This window comes from Chionomys nivalis, chromosome 17 (genome assembly GCF_950005125.1).
Source record: "Chionomys nivalis chromosome 17, mChiNiv1.1, whole genome shotgun sequence".
Classification (NCBI taxonomy): Eukaryota; Metazoa; Chordata; class Mammalia; order Rodentia; family Cricetidae; genus Chionomys; species Chionomys nivalis.
The window spans coordinates 49,357,068-49,377,353 of record NC_080102.1 but is presented as its reverse complement, the minus strand read 5'-3'; the positions used below and the strand labels follow the sequence as shown (position 1 = coordinate 49,377,353).

At 41.7% G+C, this 20,286-nt stretch overlaps 1 protein-coding gene across 1 annotated transcript in view; it reads right to left on the bottom strand.

Moving 5' to 3' along the window:
* The window catches only part of Pdzrn4 (PDZ domain containing ring finger 4), a 154,625-nt gene that overhangs the window by 8,266 nt on the left and 126,073 nt on the right, over nucleotides 1-20,286 (bottom strand). Inside the window, exons 4-7 of the mRNA XM_057791965.1 lie at nucleotides 13,746-13,844; nucleotides 11,447-11,509; nucleotides 4,963-5,064; nucleotides 731-847 (exon numbers count right to left, since the gene is read on the bottom strand). Coding sequence (XP_057647948.1) covers nucleotides 731-847; nucleotides 4,963-5,064; nucleotides 11,447-11,509; nucleotides 13,746-13,844 — 381 coding nt within the window. The remainder of the gene's footprint in view (nucleotides 1-730; nucleotides 848-4,962; nucleotides 5,065-11,446; nucleotides 11,510-13,745; nucleotides 13,845-20,286) is intronic.

The window sequence follows — 20,286 nt, the reverse complement described above, 5'->3', positions numbered from 1 at the left end:
AAAAATAGGTCATGTTTTTATGTAGCGCAAAAATAATAAAAATAAGACTCTTAGACTTACTCTGCCATAGCCACGCCACGATCTTCCCTCATTAGGTATTAATCAAGGTCAGGAACTCTATTTTTTCAAACATTCTAAGTAGCAGGATGGTGCTCGGAACATTAAGAGTTCAAATTTCTGTTGAATGCATATGTGACCTTAAGATAACATGATGTCGGTCACCTCAAATAATGCTGTGGGACATGCATAAGCCGGCATGGGGCCAAAGATCACTTTTATGGTTGCTTAGGCATACACAGGTGTGATTAACCCATGAAGTATACAAATCATTATATCACATCTTCTTCTCTTTACATTTATAGAAACATTTATATTGTAAAGTTCAAATTTCCATTTTTTGAAGTTACTCCGCATTTGATAGCTGCTTTTTCCTAGTAATTATAGCCAAATGCTACACACACGTTTACTATTAAGTTTTGGCAAATTACACTGAAAACTACCTATTTCAACATCTTAATGCTACTGTATTATATTAACAGTATTGCTCAGGCTTTCCAAACTGGGAATAATCTTAATAGAAAAGGTCCATATTCCTTCTGCTTCATTTGAGAAGATCATTTGCCCAAAAAGATTACAGAGTTGTTTGATCAACCCCTTTAACTGTGTTTCCTTACCCATTAGAGAAAACTAGCGACATTTCCAATGATGCTGTTCAGATGGGTGGCCCTACCTGCTGTAGCTCATTGGCTGTGCACTGGGCCCCTTCATTATGTTCTTCCTCCAGCATCTCTGAGTTTAACTCCTCTAAGAATTCATTCCTTTCATCTTCCAGCCAGCCTTCATCCAGCTGCAAAGGAAAACATTAGTACATTACATTACGTTAGGGAGACCCATGCTAAAATAGGGTAAGCCTCAATGCAGACTGCCGACCAGCTCTCTTTATCGGTGATTCTCTTCAGAGCCGCAGCCCCCTATAGTCACCTTTCAGAAAGAAGAAAAGGTGAGACAAAAAGAAAGAAAGAAAGAAAGAAAGAAAGAAAGAAAGAAAGGGATTCTCAGACCTTTTATCCTCTACTGAAACAGCTTTAGATTTTTCTCTCATAACTGAGTAAATCCCACAGCACAGAGCATTACCTTCTTTCAGAACACATGAAAAGCGCACTGTATAATCCACAGCTGGCATGCTCATTATCTCCCACGGCCCTGGCTGAAAAGAACTGCAGTGGTTCTGATCCGGCTATGAGACAATTGGGCTTTTACCATGAACAGCATCCCCCAGTGCGACTGTATACAATGTGCCTCCAACAAGCAGATTTTAGCCTTACCCTGATTTTTTTTTTAATTTTTAGTTGTATGACTCAAGATAGTAAGGTGAAGCTCATCATAAAAGACTTGATAGACAACAGATTTTATCTATAAAAAAAAGCAAAGAAAAAAAAACCACCCCAAAGACAAAAAAATCAATCACCCAAACTTTAATTATTCTCTCTCTCTCTCTCTCTCTCTCTCTCTCTCTCTCTCTCTCTCTCTCTCTCTCTCTCTCTCGTTGTGTGTGTGTGTGTGTGTGTGTGTGTGTGTGCATGCCTGTATATGTCCAAATTCCATGGGGTCCACCAGAAACTCAGAGGACATCCTGTGGGAGTATGTCTTTTCTTGGCACCAGGTGACTTCAGGGAATCAAACTCAGGTTATCAGGCTCGGTGGTAAGTGACTTTATCTACTGAGCCATCTCACTGGCACCTAAATTCTTTAGGGAAATAAAAGTAACCTTAGCCATGCCTGCTTATTCACAGGGTTCTGAGAATTACTCAAGGCCTCAAGTGTGTTAGGTACATACTGTACCACGGAGGACACCCCAGCTCCCATCACGTCTATTAGTCCTCGGGATTCTGGCCAATGTGGTCTTTAAAGGAAGTGGAGTGGTACACAGTTCCGTTTGTGGGTGAGGCACTTTCCACCCTCACTGAAACAAATCTCATTGGTTTCTTTACACGAAGTGAAGTAGGAAGCTGGAGATTGCCATCACACTTTGATTGCTGTAGACAGCCAATGCGGATAATTGGCCTCCGTTTCTGGAGCTGGAGTACACACATCAGCTGTTTATGCTCATTAAATGACCCATACTACCATCAGAACTCTGTTCACTCTGGGCTACAAAGAGCACAGGTGTCTAATGACAAAGGGGCAAGAGTTGGAGGTGTTTTCAATAAGAAACCTTTAACGACAAATCAATGTCTGAAAACTTAAAAAGAAAAAAAAGCCAACTTGAAAATAGGACATTAAGTGGTACCACCAGCGTCCACAAACTCGCATGGCATTTATTAACAGAGGACAGTGCATGGCGTCATTGTAGTTAACATTCGTTTTGACAAAACACCTGGGAGAGGGAAAAGTCACGGAGGACTTGCCTCCATCAGATTGGCCACGGACATGTTTGTGGGTACAATTCTTTAGTTGTTAAGTGAGGTAAGAGGGCCCATCCCGCTGTGGGTGGTAGCATCCCTGGGTAGGTGGGCCTATGTTATAACTGGTCTATGCCAGTGCGTAGCATCCTCTGTGGTCTTTGCTACGGCTCCCGCCTCCAAGAACCTTCAAGGAGCTCTTGCCCTGGCATCCCTCAGTGGTGGGGTAAAACAAACAACCAAGCAAGCAAACAGTTCTTTCCTCCCCAAATTGCTTTTGGTTCTTGTGTTTATCACAGCAAGAAATAGCAAACTATAATGCACAGATTCCATGGTGGCCATTAAAGTCCACACAGAATTATATTACCTCAGATCTAACTGTGTGCTAAAAAGTTCCTTGCTAAAACTGCAAGGAAGGAAGGATCAGCTTCACAGGACAAGGTGCAGTGCCCGCACAAAGTAAGTTAGGTCAGACACAGCACTGTATAGAGAAACGATGGAGTATAGCATCTCAAAACTAGTGGTTCCAAGTTTCTCTGAGAGCCCTTGCTGCCCCCATTTCCCGAGGGGAACGGGATAGAAAGCAATATCTTTAATGGTCTGAGGAAGAAAATGGGCAGGAAATGAAAGAAAGGTGACAGGGAAGGAAGGAAATGAGTTATTTAAAAACATTGCACGGATGCACACTACTGCCCCCAGCAAGCACATAGATCATTTCCAAGGATCTGGAGAGCATTCGAAACATTTTTAAACCCGTTATGGAAAGCACACAAATAGTGTGCTCCCTCATTCTCCCTGCTCAAACTACACACTCACGTAGTGCAACAAGAGATGCCGAATTTGACAGACAAAGACAGCAGGTGGAGAAACGGGATCCGTCTGCATTTTTCTTTTTTTTCCCCATCTCTACCATGTACCTTGTAAATTCTATTTTAAAGGTAAGGTGTTACGATGAATTTTCTTGAATGATTTCACTGGAAATCCAATTTTCAAAGCAATTGCATCTTTTCTAGTGACATATAGAGCCCCTTTTCAGAACCAAGGGTGAAGGCAAGCCTGGTTTGAGCAGGTGGTGTGGTGGTCTGTGGCACTGGAGGTGTCTGCTAGCAAGGGGGAAAGAGTCTGATGTGATGGTTCGCCCTCCAACACTGACTATTGCAGAGGGAAAGCTCAGGAGGGCGAGCCAGATAGCCACCCTCTGCCAGCCAGGTATGCCTGGCAAAGAGTAGCAGGTCTAGTCTTAAGCCATTAATATCTATTATTTCTATTACCCATTATGATCACTCTGGGAAATGCTTCAGTTCTAAATGCATGAGTTCCTCAGCAGCTACAAGGGAGAACAGGAAATTGCCTTATAACAAACCCTTTCCACAACAGGGGTGGCCGCTCGACTCTTTTCAACTTACCAAGAACTTTACTGTTCCCCTTTATTCTTTCCTTTCTTTGTTCTTTCTTTTTTTTTCTTTAATGGAATGGGATCAGTGAGATAATTGGCTCAAGAATCTTCCAGATAACTGCGACAATTTCAAACGTATTTTAAAATTCCCTCCTAGCAAGAAGGCACTCCAGCCTGGTGCACGGGCTCATTCCCCTCCACCACGACCTCAGGTGTGTGGATTCGCTCCGCTCCAGGCTATGGCAGACTTTATGAGAACCATTTAGAATGGTCAGGGTATAAAGGAAATATATGCAGAAGGAGGGGTCTTTTTATATCCACTCTATTCAAGTCAGGACCCAGCCTGCCACTGAAATACACGTTCTCCGTGTAATTTATAGAGAGAATGTAGTTACTGAGTCTGAACAATATCAGATCAATAGCCTGAGAGACAAACGATGACATAACTAACTTCCCTCCCACAGCTGACAGGTGGGTAGGACAGTGACAGCGTGCTGTCCACTCTACGTTCAAGGGGACAGGAACAGGAAGTGGAAAGAGGCGTGAGGCAAGTGCCTTTCCCTGACCATTATCTCTCCTTGTTGCTGATGGCACCTTCCTCTCTCAAGACAATATTCCTTTTGAAGCGTCATTTTTGGGCAGCAGGAAAATGTTTTTGTCACGTTAATTATGGAAAAGAACTCGTGTCCTCCGTGGAACTACACCAGAGAGAGTTCGTTTCATTGTTACTTTAGGAAGATTTAAGATGATAGCTACATATGCTAATATTTTTCTCATTAGAGAATCCTTCATGATTCCTTAATATGCCGATTATATATTTTAGATAGAAGCCTAAAGGAAGGGTCTATACAGAATTTAAAATGAAATAATCTGAAGTCAACTATTTCTCATTTGTTAATGCATTTAAGAAACTATCAAGCAGACAGAGAGATAGGATTCCATTTTGTGTGTTTTAAATTTTTCTCTAAAATCGATGCTTAGCTATTTTTTTCTGGAGTCTTTAGTAGGCTTTTCTGGGGGTGAAGTTAGACAGTAAGGATCAGCCTTTGCAGTGTTTTGTATCTGGAAGCGATTCCATGCCACCTAGCAGAAACACATACACATTCATTCATGAACTCAGTGAATAATAACGTCCAGGCTCAAGCCCCTGCTCTCTGCTCGAACCTGCATGTCGGGCCTGGCGACCAGGAGCACAAGTCTCTTACACTCCTCGCTCGACAGCAGAGCCACGGCCTCTTCCCGGTTCTGGATGTCTTCCCCATTTATCTAGAGAACAAATGCAAGTGGCACATTAGTTTCTATTTCCACAATGCTGCACACAATAAATGGCAAATATCAGCTCATTTATGGTGAATGTATGGACAATGAAGCTCCCACAATGGGCTCATCTTCGCCCCTCCATGGAAAGTGCCTTCACTCAATTACACGCGCGCTGTAAGAGCCGCATCGATCCCTAAAGGATGGTGGACATCACAGGAAGCAGTTATGTTCATAAATGTCCAACCTGCGCCCTGGCAACATACATCTAGCAACACAATTAACCAGCCCCTGACAGGTGACGTTCATCTTTCTCCGCTCAGAGTAATGGAAGTGTCACTCTGAGATAATAGTGCCGGGGGAAGCGGCTGGCAGTTCCACAACTGAAATCCGTCATCCTGCACGCTCCCGGGAGCCAATTAGAGAGCCGCAGAGCACCCCTGAGCAGGCTGCGCTCCCAGACTGCTGCTGACCTGGGCTCAGTTAATCACTTCGTGTTTGGGTGGGAGCCTGACTCAGTTGTCCGAACATTACTCCAGTTATATCCCCGATGAGTTTCATCCAAAACGAGAAGAGCTCTTTAGGACCGTGCTCAACACTTGACTCCTTCCAAGGCTTTACCCACTTCCTCTTTCAAAAAAATCACATGCAATATTTTAAGTATACTTGGAAATTTTAAAGATTGAATCAAGTAAAATTGGCTTTTACCAAGAGAGGGAAAGAAACCAACCTTTTGTGAGCTTTATATTGTGCAGAAAAAAAAAAAAATCCTACAGCATTCAGACATGCCCACGTTCTTAAAACAGAGTAAGCATCCTTGAACTAGATTTTTGTGTTCAGATGTATTTATTTTTAATTTAGCAGATTTTCCTTTGGATGCTTAAAACCATTTTGTCTTATTGATTTCTCAAATTCATAGAGGCAATGTTTTCAATCTTCTAGCACATTATCAAAATATGTGGAAATTCAAACATAGAGAAAAGTACCTAAATGAACACTACGTATATAGGTTAAATAGGAAAGAGACGTGGCCATGCTAGCCTGGTTCTCTCTCCAGCAACTTCATATTTCCACTCAGAATTTCCACTTGTGGGTCTCTGGGATTCTGGTTGCTCCACAAGGACAGACAGGCTTACCAGAAAACAGGGAAATCAGTCTTAGAATCTCACCTTGGACTACAGAATCATCCTTATCCCTAAACCCTTATTAGAGATGCTTAGGATAGCAGAGCACAGGAGAAGGAAAGCACCCAGCTCACATTTCATACTCTGATCAAAACAGCTGCCTCCTCCGTTTCTTGCTTGTCTATAGATAGAAGCCCCAACGCTCGTGGGTTTCATGTGTATTCCTTCTTATTCCTAGTTCTCAAACAAGCCTTGTCCAGCTAGGACTGTGGTTTTAACAGACTATGGCCTTTACTTCTTTTGCCCTAAGGGTTTCCGGCCATTCCATGGCACTTCTTAATTTACCTGCAGCACAACTGTCTCGTTCTAGGCATATTTGATTCTAAATGTCCTGTGATTTCCGACACGGCTAAGCTCCATCTTTTTGCCTGGGATTTAACGCTCACCACTTTCCCCTCTGGCTTTCACTCAAGCTCATGCATAGTTTCCCTTTCATTACCCAGGTTCACCTGCTATCACTCCGCTCCTCTTCTCCACTACCCTAATGTTGCTATCGTGTTTGCCAACGTAGACTAGATGCTCATAGTGGCTTTTTCAGAGGGTCGTGGTAAAGGACAACTATTTGCCTGGCATAATTACAGCGTATGCCCCTATAGATGCACAGGCTGTATTACTCTATCTATCTATCTATCTATCTATCTATCTATCTATCTATCTATCTATCTATCTATGTGTATATAGTATATATATTTAATCCACTGTGAAGGCAAACTATGCCCTGCTAAGTAAAGACAACTATCTATCTATCTATCTATCTATCTATCTATCTATCTATCTATCTATCTATCTCTGTGTGTGTATAGTATATATATTTAATCCACTCTGAAGGCAAATTATGTCCTGCTAAGTAAAGACAACAGAGTAAAATCTACAAAGACTTAAATATGTAGAAGTAGGTCTGTTTCTGTCTAGACAGGTATTTATTTTTGATGTAGTCTTAACGTTTAAGAGGACACCAACACAGTGGCATGTTTACATTTCAATCTCTCTGTAGTTGACAGTCAGTTTTCTTCCTTGTAATCTCATAGTAGTCTGCATTTTGGTTTCTAGGATTGCTGGTAAACACAAAACATTTGCTGTGGAAGCCACTCATCTTCGGGATCACACGGGATGAAATGAAGCCACCGCAGAAATTTGCTATTAAAATATCATTCGCTATTTTCTTTTTCAAAATAAGGGTCACTTTATCCAACTGGTTCGTAGATTTCTGTGTTCTCAGGATTTTAGTTTGATGTTCAAACTGATATAAAGCAAGAAATGCAGCTGTGTGTTTCAGCAAGGAGCCCTCTCAGAAATGAGAGATCTGAGGAGGGGAATCTGATAGAGCTCTCAACCTTCAGCTGCCTTTGTTCCTGGAATAATGGCTTGTGGTTGCAAAGCTGCTAGTGGGGAAGCAGCTTGCTCTTTCCCTGGAAGACACAGCGCATCAGAGAGAGGAGAATGATCTCCAGTCCTGTCCCCCTCGGCTTCCTGAAGGACATTTGGCTTAAGAAAGAAGGGATGAGCGCCTCGGGGAAAACAATATGATAATGTCGTTCTAAATGAGGTTAATTTTTGTATAGAATAGATTTAGACCTCATATTTTCTGAGCATAAACATGCAAATATTCATTTCAAAATGGGTATTGTTGGGGCAGGGGAAAGTAGGTATGTCTTTGTGCTGGATGAGAGAAATGAACCAAACTATCATTTTAGGTCTGATCTCCAGCAAAGGGAGTGTGTCGGGGAGCAATGCCCAAAGATCTGTAAGTGGCATAATATGCTTTTCCTGTTTGCATATACCAGTATGTAGGCTTCAGTAGTGTTGTACCTGAGACAGATGAACATCTGAAATGTTGCCATCCAACTACTTATGATATTTATAAGGAAAACCCAAGCATTTTGGGCAAAAGAAGGGGACTGTATTGCATGTGTATTTAATAACTAAGAGAGGGAAGGGGAGGGGTATATGCTGATACAAAGGGGCTAGAAAAGACTCAGGGAAAACCATTTTCCAAAGAGAGCAATTCAACACATGGGAACACATGCTGCATGCCAGTTCAGATATAGTGCTGAGAATGCAGACAGCTCACTCAAAGGCTGCCATCCCATCAACCCTCTGGCAGAGTCTTCACAGAAGGAATCTGTAGGCACATGGCTGGCTCTTTGACCAGCGTGATAGCAGGCTGCTTACAGGGACACTTCTATGCTTATCCCTCCAAGGAGACAGTTGGGGGCATGGTACCATCTCCTTTCAGGAACTGGTTGTTTGTATGACATTTAACCATTGCAGTCTGACTCAGAAATGCCTTCTTTGGCTCTCTATTTTTTTTCCAGGTATATTTTAAAAACAAGTTGGATCTAAGTTATTGTCAATGGCATGGCAGGCAGAACCACCTAGCACTTTGGGGGAAAATATAAGAGAGTCGGAAACATTTCAGAGAGGCTGATTCATGGTTTTTCCTTCTGCATGGTCCCTTTCTGATGTCTGCCAACTGTGTGTGTGTGTGTGTGTGTGTGTGTGTGAGAGAGAGAGAGAGAGAGAGAGAGAGAGAGAGAGAGAGAGAGGAGAGAGAGAAAGGAATGGGCATCATCAGAAAGCCATCTAAGATGTAAGATGTCTATGGTATGCTAAATGCAGAAAATATTAGCTCCACAATGAGGGCAGACTCATAAATACACTCCTCTTAGGCCATCATAAATAGACAATTAAAGTTACAGTTTCTATAAAGAGGTTAATTTAAATAAACGCCAACCCAGAAACCTTACGGATAAGAAGTAATTCCTCTGTTTTCTTCACTGCCCTCTCTCTGGGAAAGCAGTCATTAATTGTTCATTATAAGGTATCCCATAATCTCCTCACCAGACAGATGGGAGCTATTTGTCTGTGGGTACAATTTTGTCACAGTTTTATTTAATATAATTTCACCATCACCCTTAAGACACTTTGCTTCCTATGTGTGTGAGACAAAATTGAATTCTAGGCTTTTTAATGTGATGTGTGTGTGTGTGTGTGTGTGTGTGTGTTCATTTAGTTTGCAGTATTTGTCACAGAATATAAAGTAATCTGGCAGAAAACAGCACTTTATCAACCCTGCCATTGTTTCTTCAATGAACTAATTCCATTAAGGAATTCTTTATTATTCTGTAGGCGTTTTCCTTCAAAAATAAATCTGCATACAGAATAGCTAAGAACGTAGAAGCTTCAAAATATGCGGTCTCATGGAAACACATGCATTCCCACCCCCTTCTATCCAGTTCGCCATAGAACTAAAGGATGTAATCTTATTAAATGTGATTTTAAAAACGGTGTTTGCCAATGAGAGAAGAGCCGGCTGGAAAGTTGGAAGGGAGCCAGGTGATGGTATAAGAGGAGGTGTGTGTGGGAAGAGGAGGAGGCAAGAGCTGGAAGAGGAGGAGGCAGGAGCTGGCGGGGACAGCAGGGAAGATGACAGTGGATAGATTCAATACCTCAAGATGTGGCTGAATAGGATGGCCACTTTGTAGGTATGAATCCTTCCAAGCTTTTCGAATATTCAACATCTTACTGTGTGTTAACGCCTAATGACCTGAGAGCCAAGAAGTCACACTGTTTGGGTGAGCTGGAGATATTAATAAGACAACAACACAGTTAATAGTTTAATTCATTTGAAAAATAGAATATTCCAACCTTCCACTATCTATAGTAAACACTAACTTCTTGTGTAGGCTACCCTAGTATAGCTTCTCTGCAATTTTTATTCATCTGTCCCGAATGCCTGCTTCATTCATTGACATGTTCGTGTGTGTGTGTGTGTGGGGGTGTGAAGATGTTGAACATGTGTCTCAAAACAAGGCCATGTCTAGATTGCCAGACAGACATTTTATTCCCCTGATGTATCCAACAATGGACACAGGTCCATTTGCTTAACTACAGGTCACCACTCATAAGCCTTCCTGCATTGCATACTCTTGACGTTTTCTGGAAACTGCTTGGACCCTAAATTATCACAGACTCTTACTTCTTATTCTTTCCTAATTAGAACCCTAAAGGGTTGTTGGTGGATGGGATCTGTGGTATCAAGCTAAGGAAAAGAAGGAGTGGGCGCCTGATGTGGGTCAGCAAGGTTGCCCTAGGGGCTGGCAGGGTGAAATACCAAGCAGCTTAGGAACCCCTCCATAATGCCACGCTCTTCTGCCATCATCGGTGTGGGCTTCTGTCTTCCCATTTAGACAGGGCAGGGTGCCCCTAGTGCATCTTGTCTATTTCTGAAGCTCAGAGTTGGAATAAAGAGTTGAGTCTAAAGCAGCATCTTCTGGGCATCCACTCCTAGCTGAAGAGATGGGAACTCTGGATATGGTACCATCTCTAGAAGCTCTGAGGACTCTTAAGTGGGTACTCCTTCAAGTAACCACACTCATACCTCTCGCTCTGTTTTACACCTGTGACTAAGAACTCAACTCAGCACTTTCATTTGGGGATTGACCTCGACTTTAGTCTTGTGTGGATTCTTCCAGTCGTTCTTTAAGGTGAAGACTCCGAAGAGATACCATGGACAGAGGCAGGTTTAGAACAGGCCTTGGGCGTTCTGTGAACCGTCATCAGGCAATGGGATTCTTTCCAGTCCTGGACCTGCCTATGATCGGTTCACTGTTTAATATTTCTCAATCAACTAGAATGTTTTCATATTTCTCTATGGAGAAGAAATCACAGCTCTTCCATCTGGCCTTGGTAGCTCCCCCATAAGTCATGAGTGAAAGCTGTTTTGGATTTGTAGAGATTTGTATAGTAAGGGAACACATGGATCCATGTTCAAGTAGTTTATTCTGGGAAAGACTGCCATCGCTGCAGCTAGGAGTAACAGTTACTGCTGATGACCAGCCATTTATCATCATTGTGCTAAGCACATGCACCCAGCTCATGTAACCTTTGCAACAACAGCAGGTTATATACCTTACGATAAGAAAATGGGCTTACATGGAGGAAGGCAGATAGCATGCCAAAACCAATAGTGGAACCAGAAGGCAAAACACAGCCATCTCATTCCATGGATCTCAATAATTATTAGCTAATAACTATTGAGAAAAGGTACCACCTTTACTTTGAAATGATAGCATTTTGTTTTATAAATGATAATATGCAAAAGCCACAACAAGCTCTTTTCCTCCTAACATTTTATAAGAACTAAGATAAAATAAAAGCTGTTAGACTGCCTATGGGAAACTTGAGAAAATAATCCCACCACATACTTGTAAAATACGATCCCCTTCTCGAATCCGGCCATCCTTGGCAGCAATGCTATTTGGGTCAACCTGTAATAGAAAAAGCATATATCTTCAGGGCCATACACTATCCTTCTAAGAGTTTAAAATGTAGTTTTAAAACATAGTACCTTAAGATAGTATAGTTTTAGACTATATTGGCTCGATTCTCTATTGATTTATGGTAGGGTGCCTCTCAGTTTTCTCTGTCGAAATCACTAATTCTAATGCTGTAAATGAACATCTTTAGAGTTAGCAACAATAAGATGGACCAGGCAGACCTTCATTTGCAGGTCATTTTTCCGTCCCCTCTTCCTCCATCTGGGCCCTCCCTTTTCACATCCTTTCTGTCATTTCTGAAGCCCAGTTGTCAGATAGTCTTTAGCTGACAGGATTGCTGTGATGTCATTAACACCAGGACTTTTCTGGACCTAGGAAATTTACATTACACTAAGGCGACCTGTAAATAATCCTGGAGATGTATATGGGAAGCTGATCGACAGCTTAAGTCCATCCATACTTAGTAAATGGATTTTGGAGCCACAAGTATATTATTTTACAAGAGATATTTAATCTATATTGTTCAAGAACTGAAAAAAACCTATCTGTACATTCTGTTACTTGGCGCCACTTTACGTATAGTGTTAATTATATCAACTTTGCATTATTACAACAAACAGCTATTTGCAGCTCTATTAAGAATGTTCCAATATTTTAAGAGGCCATACCCGAGTGAAGGCTTTCAATTCATTGGGGGTTTTACTTATTTAGCATTATATTTTTATCTATCCAGTCCCTGTGATAGTTTCTAGTAATTTCTAGACTTGGCTTATTCCACCAATGATTCTTGCCTGAGTATTTCAAGTATGCCTGAGGTTGATCTGCTCAGTTCCGACACTGCATGTTATTAGGGTCCCAGCTGAGAACTGAGATTGAGATAACGAGTCAGGCACAGAAGTTTCTTTGCGCATACTCAAGAGGGATGAGGACAGCTCTTCACAACTGCATGTGTTTAGTTTCTGTGGCTTTTTAAAATCACCTTTGAAAAGAGAGATTTCGAACCTGATCCATTTAAATGCTAAACGGAGACATAACCAGAATGAAGAGGATTCTATTATCAATGAAGTGTGTCCCTTTTTAAGGCCATCCATTACATGAAACTTTGTCCTTAAAACTATAATCAAATCACCCACAAAACTGACTGCTTCTGTACACATTACAGACAAGGTTTCAGCGCGTATGTCTTGCTCCCCCATTCCTCGGTGAAGAGGGGTCACTGGAGTCTTTCATTTTAAAGAAGTTGCCAAATGAAGTACACTCTGGAGAATTATCCAGGTGGGAAGGAGGCAGCAAAATCTTTGGTAAAGAGAGCAAGAAAAATCCCATTCCGTGTTTTCAAAGTTGTGCTACTCCCCAGGTGTTTTAGTTGCAGATCTCTTACAGAGTTGCACAGCCAAAGCAACTCTGCAGAAAACTGTTGGCTGAGTTTGTTGGGTGCTGTTTAACACTGTATCCATCATGGCTCCGGCTGCAGAGGACATTAGCTTCTAGGCTGTCTAATCCTTACAGACATTTCCTCAGGAACTAAGTTATGGATCTGCACATCTTCATGGGTGGAGACAAGCATAGGGTTAAATCATAAGTACTTTTAATTGAAAAATACATACCTTTTTACAATTTCTAAAATGTTCTATTTTTCCAGATAACTATTGCAATAAATTCTGCTTGGCAGTCTTTCAAGCTCACACTAAAATGGTGACTCAAAGGTATTTCTTTGCCTCTTGAAAATGATCATGTGGTTGGATAAAAGAAATGGACAGATGTACTTCTTGGGTATTTAAATCTGTCCACCCCATCAGCAGAGTAAAAGAGGTGATTATTATGACTGTTAGTTTAAAATAATTAGCCAATACTGCTGTTAACAGAGTATAAAAGATGCAATGGGACGGAAGGACAAATGTTTGGGGACCAGAGCTCAGCTCAGCCTGCTGCTCTCTTGTGGGACCTTCCGGGAATTTATTCAAATTTAGACAGTGTTACTACTTTCACACTTTTCCTTGCTGGGATTCTGCAGGGAAAGCCTCCATGCTAAACAAGCTGATGATAATTGCATTACTTGGGCAGCATAATTTGCTTCCCTAATTGAAAGTGGCAAGATTTGGAAGGCAGCCAGTTCTTCACATCCAAGCCTTGCGAAGAGGCTTTTCTCCTCCTGAGCCCTTTCAAGTCATCTTTCCCCTCTCCCTCCCTTCAGGATCCTGCAGGTCCTCTCCACAGCATCTCTCACCTCACTGACATAAATGCCCATGTCTTCTTCATCGTCGGTTCGGTAGCAGACCGTCAGGCCCAGTTTCTCTTGACTGCTAACACGACACAGCTCAACCTCCTGAGAAAATGCATGCGTATTGAGACATTAATCTCAGAGTGCAAACTAAAAGATGCAGTTCCGGTCACTGTGAGACATTTCAGGCATTATTGCTAAACATCTGAAAGGAACTTTCATAACAAAAACCATTGAAATTTCTGTGTAGTCAAATCAGCATTTCAGGTTTTCATTTCGTAGTTGGAAGTATGCAGAATCACATGAATTTGTACATAAAACTGCATAGATTATTAAGCTGGAATCACAAATTATTTGAGGATATCAAAGAAGGTAGAAAAAGCTTCACAAATATTGTTACTGCATTTTCCTCTGTAATGTAATAAAATGACCTAAGTTTGAACAAAACAAAAGAACTATACTGAATCGTTCTATTCGTTCTTCCTCTGAACTTTGTAAAGTGTGCTAAGAAGCGAAGGTTTGTGTAGGTCAAGTTAAAGTTTTCTATTACTCTACAGCAACCCTCACCCTTGGAAAGAGAAGGGTTCATCCGCTGAAGGAAGAGATATCAACCGCCATATGGGGCAGGGGGATGATTCAGAATGCAATAGCGAATGAGTGAGAAAATCCATTCACTGACATGCTCTGCTAAGGGGCTGGGAATGTCAGCCTCAGGTAATGTGTACTGAATCCACTTCCTGATTTATGTTCAGAAAAATAATAATTTCAGTTTCATATAATGAAATGGGCTTGTGCCACTTTCTGACACAAACCAGGATAAATCACACAATTCCAGGTGTTAAAAGACAAATTGCAGCTGCAATCCTGGGGAACTTATTTCTATTGTGGAGAACATAAGACCTACTCCCAAAGAATCAGAGGAAGGAGAAGGGTGTAATTTGAAATAGAAGCCTGGAGCAAGGCTCTTGAATTCAACCCTGTAGAGAGATGTGATTCCCAGTTCTATGAATGCCCCCCTCGTCATTGCATGAAAAAGCAGGTGTTCATCATGGACTTAGTCACTACCAGGAAGGGTGCTGTCATTCCTTCCTAGTCTTTCCCTGTCCGTGTATTATTCTGTAAAAACAACCCATAATTAAGAAGTCTTTCATTTTTTTTGATGGGAAATGTATGTATTTGTGTGTGTATAAAATGATTATGAAGGGTAATAATATAATGATATGACCATATATGTCTTTCCCAAATTGAATGTAGAAATCCTAAGTCTCAATGCGGTTTTGCAATTAGGAGGTAGGACCTTTGGAAGGTAACGAGTGGTAAGGCCAGGAATACAATTAGTGCTCCAATCAAAGGGGCAGAGTGCACAGTTGCCCTGAAGCATGCAGACCTCAGAGAGAAGGTACCCTGGGGGAGGAGGAGGGCCCTAAGAGCCACCACCCTGCTTCTGCTTGGATCTTGAACCTTCCAGCTCCAGCACTGAGAAAGGTGTCTGAGCTTCATGAGTCTTCTGATTTTCAGTGTTTGCTACGGCAGACAGAATGGACTAAGACAGCAGGTCCCAGCTTAGCTGCCCAAGAACTGAAAGAGCAGTGCTAAGTACGGAAAAGTTCACTTGACTGCAAGCAATAGGGTGCCCTCTACAGCATTTAGTAACACTTAGAGAAGTCCCCTCCCTTCAGTTTAGTTTATCAGAGATGCCCTTGTCACTGAGTAACAACCGTTTGTTTAAGCAATGTGCTGTAAACTATGGGTAAATTATTAACAAGAACACGTACTAGCATAAACTGCAATGACCAATAACTTTATAGCCAACAGCAAATAAAACAAAATTTAGCCCTAGACCCAGAGACAAGTGCTACAAATTAGAGCAAAATGAAACTTCAGGGAGCATAAGTGTGCCGAGAAGCTGTAAGTTACTGTAGTTGCTTCTGAAAGCCAGCTGAATGAGAATACCAGCAAACATGCCTAACTGGGTGGAGAAAAGCCCACCTAGCTTCAACCACACAAAGAACTAAAGGAAAGTGGGGGCAGGAGAGATGGTCCTTCCCAGGAAAGATCAAACCAGTTGGGTGTTCACTGTCAAACGGTCAGCCCTGAAAAACATACATATAGCCGGGAATGGTTGTGCACACCTCTAATCCCAGCACTCAGAAGCAGAGGCAGGTGGATCTCTTTGAGTTAGAGACCAGTTTACATAGTGAATTCTAGGATAGCTAGAGCTATATGATGAGACACTGTCTCAGAAACAAAAACAAAACAAAACAAACCAGAAAACAGAAAAGAAAAACAAGTAACATTATATGGAACATTAAATACAACAGGTTATATGTTGAGATATATTTGTATATACAAATAAATATATGCATATAATAACAATTAATGAAAAAGAAGCCTTGAAGAACAAGATATGAGGGAAGCTTTGAAGGGAGGAAAGAGAGGGAGAAACATTGTAATTAAATTACAATCTCAAAAGTAAACAACAAATCCACCAAGCTATCTGGGGAGTAGAGAAAAGGTGGGAAGCCCATTAAACTCTGAAGAACAGGAAACAAGTCTCCATTTGTTACCTGGAGGGGAAATGCATACACCAAGAAAGGGTTTACCCCAAATTGACAGTGGTTCATAGTGCCATAGGCTGAGCTCCTAACCAAACCCATATTTCTCAGCAGGACTCACAGCCACAGAGCTGTCTCTTCCAACAATAGTATAGTGAGCAAAGAAGCCTGCTGTTCTTAAGAGGTCTCCAAGGAAACCTGAGCACACTGCAGAGAGATGCCTTTGGAGCTCTTCAATCAGAGCCATCAGAGGTCCTGATGGTTTTCCAAAGGAAGGAAGGCTGATGTCTCCTGCTGGGGAAGGCCTGTGCATCTGGGTGCACTTCTCAGTGTTTGCTCAGAATTCTCAGAACTCCCTGTTCACTTTGGGGTCTGTCTACAAGAGGCGGATCTGAGTGCTGTGTGAGAGGATTGAATAAATCCATTAACCGCAGAACCACTGGATCACCCACATGGCGTCCATTCCCTAAAACGGCAAAGCAGCTACCTAAGAATTTAAAGGTAAGACATTAAGACCTTGAGGTAAAAATACTATTACTATTAAATCTATGTGAGCCAGGTGGTGATGGCTCACACCTTTAATCCCAGCACTTGGGAGGCAGAGGAGAGCAGATCGTTGTGAGTTTGAGGTCAGCGTAATCTACAGACTGAGTTCCAGGACAGCAGGGGCTACAGAGAAACGCTGTCTCATAAAAACAAAAACTATGTAAACAAAAACACTATGTAAAGTGAGCATTAACACTGTCTGTTTGTCTAGGTTTCCAGTATGCTCCTTTCTGAGAAGGCCTACATTCTCCCATGCCTAGCCAGCTGCATCTGTCTTTCTGCACAGGTGTTTTAGGCTTCCTGTTTAATCACACCACCAGCAAAATCTGGTATATGGGGTGAGCTTCTCTTCCAAGTGTACTTGAGAAATAAAACTGATAAATAAATCCTCTTTAAGAGGCTCGCTATTATAATTCATGTAAAATATGGTGTAATGGTACAATTTTATGAAAATGATTTCTTGACATTCAAAACATTTAACTTTGGGTAGAGCGTAAAGCCAAGTCCACAATAAACCATAAGATCATTTAAGAATATGTATTTGATGGGGGATGGAAGAAGAGAGTACTGGGCAAGATGAGTGGAATTTGGGGGCTTTGGGGAGTGATAAGGAAACCTAGTGCAATGGAAACTCCCTGGAATCTATGAGGGTAACGCTAGTGAAGTCTCCTAGCAATTGGGTAGCTTTGGAGCCTGTCCTGGAACTAGCTCTTGTAGACCTGGCTGGCCTCGAACTCCCAGAGATCCGCCTGCCTCTGCCTCCCGAGTGCTGGGATTAAAGGCGTACGCCACCACCGCCCGGCTTTTTTTTTTTTTTTTTTTTTTAACTAGGCAAGTCTCCCAGCAGTGAGACTGGGACATCAACTCAGTCACAAAATTTTCAAACTTTAATGTCTTACTTTGCAAGATGTGTTGGGATAAAGATGGCTGATGTGGGAATTCCTTCTGTATATGTGTTGCCTTTATTGGTTAATGAATAAAGAAGCTACTTTGGCCAGTGATAGAGCAGAATAGAGCTAGATGAGAAAGCTAAACTGAATGCTGGGAGAAAGTAGGTGGAGTCAGTGAGACACCAGGTAGCCGCTGGAGCAGACAGATGCCAGAACTTTGCCCGGTAAGCCACAACCACATGGCGATACACAGATTATTAGAAATGGGTTAATTTAAGATATGAGTTAGCCAGAAATATGCTTAAGATATTGGTCAAACAGTATTCCAAATAATATAGTTTCTATGTAATTATTTCAAGTCTGGGTGGCAGGGAATGAACAAACAGCCTCAATCAACAATTGGCATCCAATGTTGCCAACTAAATCCACTTAAAACCTGAGAGTTAGACCAATGACTGGTCTAACTTGAGGCTCACACCAGGAGAGGGAGCCCACACCTGACACCACGCGGATGACTAGAAACCAGAGGCTGGGCAGTCCCAGAAACCCAGGATAGTAGAACCAAATACGACTGAAAAAAAAAAAAAGTCATGGATCAGTACCTAGTCCAATTGTGTTCAGAGAGGCATCCTCCAGCAACTGATGGGAGCAGATGCAAACACCTACTGCCAAACACTAAGTGAAGCTTGAGAACCCCACAGAAGGGGTAGGGGAGGAAGTATTTAGGAACCAGGGGGGGTCAAAGACACCACGAGAATACAACTCACAGAATCAACTAAGAAAGATGACAGAAACTGAAGCAACAATCACAGAGACTGCATGGATCTGAGTTAGAAACTTTGCATATAAACATTATATTTATATAGTAGTGTTCTTGTGGGGCTCCTAGTAGTGGGAGTGTGTGGTATTTCTGATGCTTTTGCCTGTGTTTGGTGTTTGGGACCCTTTTCCTCAGACTGGGTCACCCTGTCTAGTCTTGGTATGATGGTTTGTGCCTGGCCTTATTGTAATTTGTTGTGACGTGTTTGGTTGATACCGCTGAGATACACCTCCTGTCTGTCTGAAGCAGAGGAGTAGGTGTAGGGCAAACTGCAATCAGGATGAAAAGGATGTGAAAAATAAAAATTTAAAAATATTATTAAAAATATATATTTAACTTGCTTTTCTACTGTGTACTCGGCCTTTTTAAAGTTAACCTTCCTTTGAGAGAATCATAGATCAATCAACCTTACTATGCATTGGATTGCCTATATAATCAGCTTTTCCAAGCTAAGCTAATTCATGGCTTTAATCTTCTATTTCCTGATGAAGACTAACGTATGTGTATATGTCTGTGTGTTGTGGTAATTGTTTGCTGGAAGCATGCTGCAGTTGAAATCAACCTGAAAACCATTATCTGCCATAAATGCTGTTATCAACATGGATATAGCTTGATACGTCTATATGCGTTGCTGTTTACAATTCTGAGTCAAGAAAGTTACCTCTTCCTTTGGAAAATCCTAAACATTCTGTAACAAGTCCTTCATTCCCTTCCCATGCCATGTTCCCTATGCTGTTGAGTAAGTTCAGAGGAAAAGTTCACTGTTAAAGATAGAACTAGGGACGGCAGGATATTAAAGAGACACACATAACAGACAAGTCATGGATAGACCAATAATCTGATCTACAGACAGATGAAAGACACAGGGAGAGAGGTAGAAAATTCAGACTTGGGTTCAGTCTTGGTCAAATTAATCCAAGAGAAAAGGCTATGTTTTAATTCCTTAATACATAATCATGATTTGGTATCTATGGGGTATCTTAAATGCATTCACTGACAAACTGTGAGGATAGAAGGATATCTCAGTGGTTAAGAACCCTGCCTTCTCTTCCAGAGTGTTCCTGTTTTATTCCCAGCACCCCGTTAGTAGTTTACAACTGTCTGTAGTTGAAGACCTAGGAGATCAGACACTTTCTTCTGAACTCTGACAACAGTCATACCTGCAGGCAAATCCTCATTCATTTAAAAATAATAAAACAATTTTTTAAAGGTCTTGTAAAGTGTGATCCAACAGGGGTTAGTTCACATCAGTGCAGGCAGAAAGCATACAGCTTTCTCTGTGTGTGCACACATGTTTATGTGTGTGCTTGGGTGCTTGGAAGTCAAGGATAAATGCCATTCTGTTCCTCAATCAGTCTCTACCATTAAAAACATTTTTCTTTATATTTATGTATTTAATGTGTGCATGTGTATAGGTTAGAATACAACTTGTGGAAGCCAGTTCTGTCTTTCTACATTGTAGTGTCAGAGGGTGGACTTAGGTAGTCGGGCTTGCAGCCTTTAGAAGCTGAGTCACCTTTCTGGTCCCACCTTTTTAGAGCCAGGGCTGGGAGTTTGTTGATGGGCTAGACTGGCTGGGATTCAAGTCCCTGGAATGCTCCTGTCTTAGTGTCCTCAGCACTGGGATTTCAGGTTGGTGTCACTGTGTAAGGGTTTCTCATTTACACGAGGACAGGAGCTCCAAAACCAGGTATTCAAGTTTGCATGGCAAGCCCTTCTCCTACTGAGCTGACTTC